Here is a 4,783-nt window from a genome sequence, read left to right as displayed (position 1 = left end):
AAGCACCAGAAGACACAGCCAGAGCTGCGGGAAAGGTGCGTGCCAGGGAAGGGAAACGCCAAGATGTGTGTAAATGCAGCCCAAGACTCCTGCTGACCACTGGGCTGTGAAGGTGCAGAGCAGACAGCAGGACCAGCGTGAACGGGGTGTGACCTGTCACCCGCTGCAGCAGATTCCAGCCAACGTAAATATCCCCTAAAAAACAGTCACGTCCCCTGGTGGCCATGACATTGCAGAGCGCCTACAGCATAACCTTCCTGATATCCAGGGTAAAATCCCAAATCATGGAATCAGGGGCCTGGGACCCATTCTGAACGGAAAGGACAAGATTTGGACTCCGGGTTCCAGAATTAACAGACAAGGACTTCATTACGATAGGACTTAACTGAGATAAAGGAAAATGTGTGTAATGTTGAAAAATAGGAAGTCTCGGCAGAGAAGTAAAAATGTTAAGGAACCAAATGGATGTTCTAAGACTGAAAAATACGGTATGTAATTTTTTAAAATTTATTTTTATTCATTTTTTTAGTATCTGCAATTTTTAAAAGTCACCGGTAGACCTAATCAATAGCATGGAGGTGACAGAGAGAGAAGTGGGTGTGGGAAATGGAAATAGACTGATGAAAATTACCCAGTCTAAAAAAAGAGGAAACATTTTTTAAATAACAAAAGTTTCTGGGACTTGTGGGAAACTATCAAGAGGTCTGATATACGTGTAATTGGAGTCCCAGAAAGAGAGGAGAGAGAGTTGGGAAGAAAAAGTATTTGAATCAATCATGGCCCAAAACTTCTGAAATTTGGTGAAAGATGGACATTTACAGACTTGTAAAGCTCAGCAAATCCCAAACAGGATAAATAGGAAGAAAACTGTGCTTGGACCTATCATAGTCAGTATGAACATCAAAAACAAAGAAAAAAATCTTGAAACCGGCCTGACAAAAATGCAGAGGAACTGTGATTGAAATGATTCTGGATTTCCATCAGAGACAGTGGAGGCCAGGAAACAGTGAAACGACATCTTTAAAATGCTGAACGAAAACAGTCAATCCCAGAATTCTATAACCAGTGAAAATAGGTATTTTCAGATGAAAGAAAACTAAAAGAATTTGTAAGAAATGCTAATGCATACCCTTCAGGCTCATGGGAAACCGCCCCGGGAGAACCTAGAAACTTCAGGATGCACTGAAGAGCCCTAGATATGGCAAATAAACGGGGAGAATGTTTTCAAGACGACTTTTCCCCCTCTTAATCTCTTTGAAATACATATGACTAAAGCAACCGTCCTGACATTGTCTCGTGGAATTTGTCCTGGGCGTAGACAGCCGTAGCACAGAATGACGCGGGGAGAGGAGAGACTCGTGGGACTCGAGCAGCGGCAGTTTCTACCTTGGATCTGGACCTGGGTCTCCCAGGCCTGTATGGCAGCGGTCCCCAACCCTTTTTGGCATCTAACTCCTGACGAGCTGAGGTGGAGCTGAGGCGGTGATGCTAGCCGTGGGGAGCGGCTGCGAATACGGATGAAGCTTCACTCACTCCCTTGCCTGCCGCTCGCCTCCTGCTGTGTGTCCCAGTTCCTAACAGACCAGGGACCAGTACCAGTCCACGGCCTGGGGGATTGGGAAGGGACACAGGTAATGCATTTGGCCCGGTGCCCTGTTCCCAGGAAGGTATGGGTAGGGTCTCTCTTATATTAATTCAACACCGGCTCTTTGTGCCAGGCAGTGTGCTGGGCCTTGGGATAGCTACGTTGGGGATGCCTTGCTCTGGTCTTAACTCCAGGTGCTCTCCCAGGTGTCACTTTGTGCCCCCATGAGGGTGGGGACAAACTCTGTCTCATTCCTGACACATTCCCCAGGACTCCTAACGGTGATGCTTAGGCATAAAAGTTACAGGCCATTCATTCATTCATTCATTCATAATAAATACCAAGCCCCCATGACATACTCTACCCAGTTGGGGTGGGGAGGGAGGTCAAATGAGAACGAAGCACCAAAACCCCCACCTTCACGGGGTTTTGCCTGAGTGGGAGCTGAGTAAGGATGCACAAGGCTGGGCGGACCCCAATGGGTCACGGAGGCACTGACCAGGCCGTACAGCGGGAAGGAGCGCAGAAAGAGTATCCACTGTTCCAATTTGATTTTATTGAAAAGGAAACATACAAAAATCATGTACAAAAAAAATTAACCAAACATGTACAGAAAAGTCATTCCAGTATCTACAGTAGCGCATATACAGTATTTTACAGGCTGGGCCATCCCTCCCCACTCCCAGACTCCTCCCTCTTCTGAGATTCCCCCCCTCCCTGACTCCCCATCTTCCCCCCAGCGCTTCGCCCTGGGGACTAAGGCTGGGGCGGTTTCCACCAAAATATCCCACCCCCCAAATGAATGCCAGTGGTCACACGTGCTCTCTCTAAACCTATGCAATGGGATTGATGGGGGCGGGGGGTGGTCACGGGCAGAGCACAGGATTCACAGTCTGGGCCCCTCCTGGCCACCCCCAGGTGAAGGTGAGGCAGGCATGCCCACCACCCGCCGGCTGGCTCAGGGAAGATGGCTGGGTGCTGGGCCGGGGCAGCCCTCAGACGCACCCCATTCTCTGGCTCCAGGAGGCTAGTGGTCACGTTTGGCTCATTTGCTCTTCACAGGCCCCCTCCCCAGGAGGAGGGGGGGGAAGCACCAGGGGCCTGATGAGGCCAGGCCCAGAGAGAAGGAGCACTGGGAGGCAGACTCCCCAGTGTCACCCCTGCAGCTGGAACGGGCAGCCAGCACCAGCAGCCTTTCCTGAGATGGTGGTGGGCGGCAGAGGCAGGCAGCTCAGTCCCCACCCCCTCGGTCACCGCCGCCGTCAGACGCTGAGTCCGTCAGCCCTCTTTCCCCTGGCTTCTCAGCCAGGGACCCAGGAGTCCACACCTCTGTCAGTGCACCCAGGCGAGGCTGGGGCTGAAGTGGCTGCCCCGCCCGCCCGCCCCTGGGACAGGCGGGGCTGGTAGTCCAGTATGCTACATGGTGCAGAAAACGTCCCCCGCGCTGGCCAGGGCGTCAGGAGGTGGGAGGGGCCTGCCCCCCAAGTCCCCGACGTCCGCCGGGCGGGTGCAGGCACCTAGTTGGGCTCCATCTCGGGGGTCCCACGGCCCCTGGGTAAGGGCAGCAGTCCCATGATGAGATCGTACAGGACCCTCCAGGGTGCGGGGCGGTGTCGCTGCTGCTCTTGTCTCTAAGGAAAGAGAGAGGAGGGGACGTCAGAGTGGGCTCGTGACCGGCACGTGGGTCGTCAGGTCCAAGGGCAGCGAGGAGGAACGAGGTGAGGTCCTAAGAGGGAGCCAGATCCTCAAGCAACTCCCTGAAGTAGCTGCTGTTATTGTGAACGGGGTCCAAATCCCAGTTCCTCTGTCCCCACCTCCCGGGCCAAGGGGGTCACCTCGCAGGATATCGCCAAGCGCTCAGTGCATATCAGCTGTGACCTCTTCCCAGTTTCCAGATGCGAAACTCACCCAGCCAAAGTCGCGTGGGGCTGAAGGGTAGGGCTGGACTGCAGCCCACCCTGCCCTCCCCCGAAAGGCTGGTGAGACAGAAAGAAGGGAGCGGGGAGCCCACCGTCCCATCGATCCTGGGATGATCTGAGGAAGGAGAACTGGTCTGTGCTGAGGCTGCACAGAAGTATGTCCAGGCAAAACTAACTCTCTCTCCAGGGGCAGGACGAAGACTTGGGGTGGCCTCTAGGACCCTCTCAGCTCCAAAATGCCAGGGAAAGTGGGCACGAAGGAAGCTGGATAAGAGAAGATTCTCACCAGCGAAAATGGAAGGTGAGCCACAGCACCTTCCCGCCCCATACTGATCGCATGGCCGGGCCCTGCGCTGAGTTAATAATGGAGGCCCACCTAACCTCACCTCTAAGGAGGGAAAGAGAAACCCAGCTTACAGTCGAGAACCAGGTCAGACAAACCCATCCTAACAGTGCTAATTAATGGGTGGGGGGAGTGGGCTGCCTGGTACCATCCCCTGCATCCTCATCACTCCCCACCAATTCTCCCAGCCAGGAGGTAGCAAACAGGGCCCACTAGATCGGCCTAAGTTAAAGTCTGCCACTGTCACGCTGTTTCCGGGTGTCACCCGGCACAGCCACCTTGGCAAGCGAGCTAGCGATGGTCTAATAAACCCGAAGGCAGGCAAAGCCCTCAGGTAGCTACTCTGGAGACACAAACGAGGTCACCCAGAGATGTGCATCGTTTGGAAGAGCCAAAAAAAAAAAGGCACCAATAAAATGTGAGACATTTTTAAAAACCCTAAAGGTCCATCAACGAGAAAATGAAGACATAGTATATGTTGACCCAACAGAATGCCGCGTGGTAGTGAAAATGAATGAACCACAGCTCCTTTGCCCACGCGGTTGAATCTCAAGCACAAATTGAGGGGGGAAAGTTTGGAGAGGAACATCTACTATATCATTTATGTAGTATGCCAAAAACGCCCCACAGCCCTAAGCATTGTTCGGCCTGGTAAATATGGAGTGAAAGAATCAACACCTGCGGGGGGAACGGGACAGGCCAACCCGCGAGGCTTCCTCGGGAAGGTGGGGCTGGGGTCAGGGAGGGGGAAAAGGGGCTTCACAACATCCGGTTTTTGTTTCTCTTGGAATGAGCGAGCAGCGCGGGCGTCACGTTCAGGTTGGACAGGGCGGGGCGGCGGGCGCCCCCGTTTGTTATTCTCTATTCTCTGCTGCAGGCGGCGAGTATTTTGTTCTGCCCGGGGGCGGGGCCTCGGCGGGGCCGGGCCGCAGGCCC

General features: G+C 53.6%; 1 protein-coding gene across 3 annotated transcripts in view; it reads right to left on the bottom strand.

Annotated features, from left to right (window-relative positions):
• Positions 1-2,119: 2,119 nt before the first annotated feature.
• Positions 2,120-4,783, bottom strand: part of BBC3 (BCL2 binding component 3) — a 9,952-nt gene continuing 7,288 nt past the window's right edge. For all 3 annotated transcript variants that reach the window (XM_011367896.2, XM_023535207.1, XM_011367895.1), the window contains exon 4: positions 2,120-3,216. In XM_011367896.2, the coding sequence (XP_011366198.1) occupies positions 3,103-3,216 (114 nt within the window). In that variant the 3' untranslated portion in view covers positions 2,120-3,102. The remainder of the gene's footprint in view (positions 3,217-4,783) is intronic.

This window comes from Pteropus vampyrus, unplaced genomic scaffold, assembly GCF_000151845.1.
Source record: "Pteropus vampyrus isolate Shadow unplaced genomic scaffold, Pvam_2.0 Scaffold138, whole genome shotgun sequence".
Classification (NCBI taxonomy): Eukaryota; Metazoa; Chordata; class Mammalia; order Chiroptera; family Pteropodidae; genus Pteropus; species Pteropus vampyrus.
This window is presented reverse-complemented; position numbering and strand designations above follow the sequence as displayed.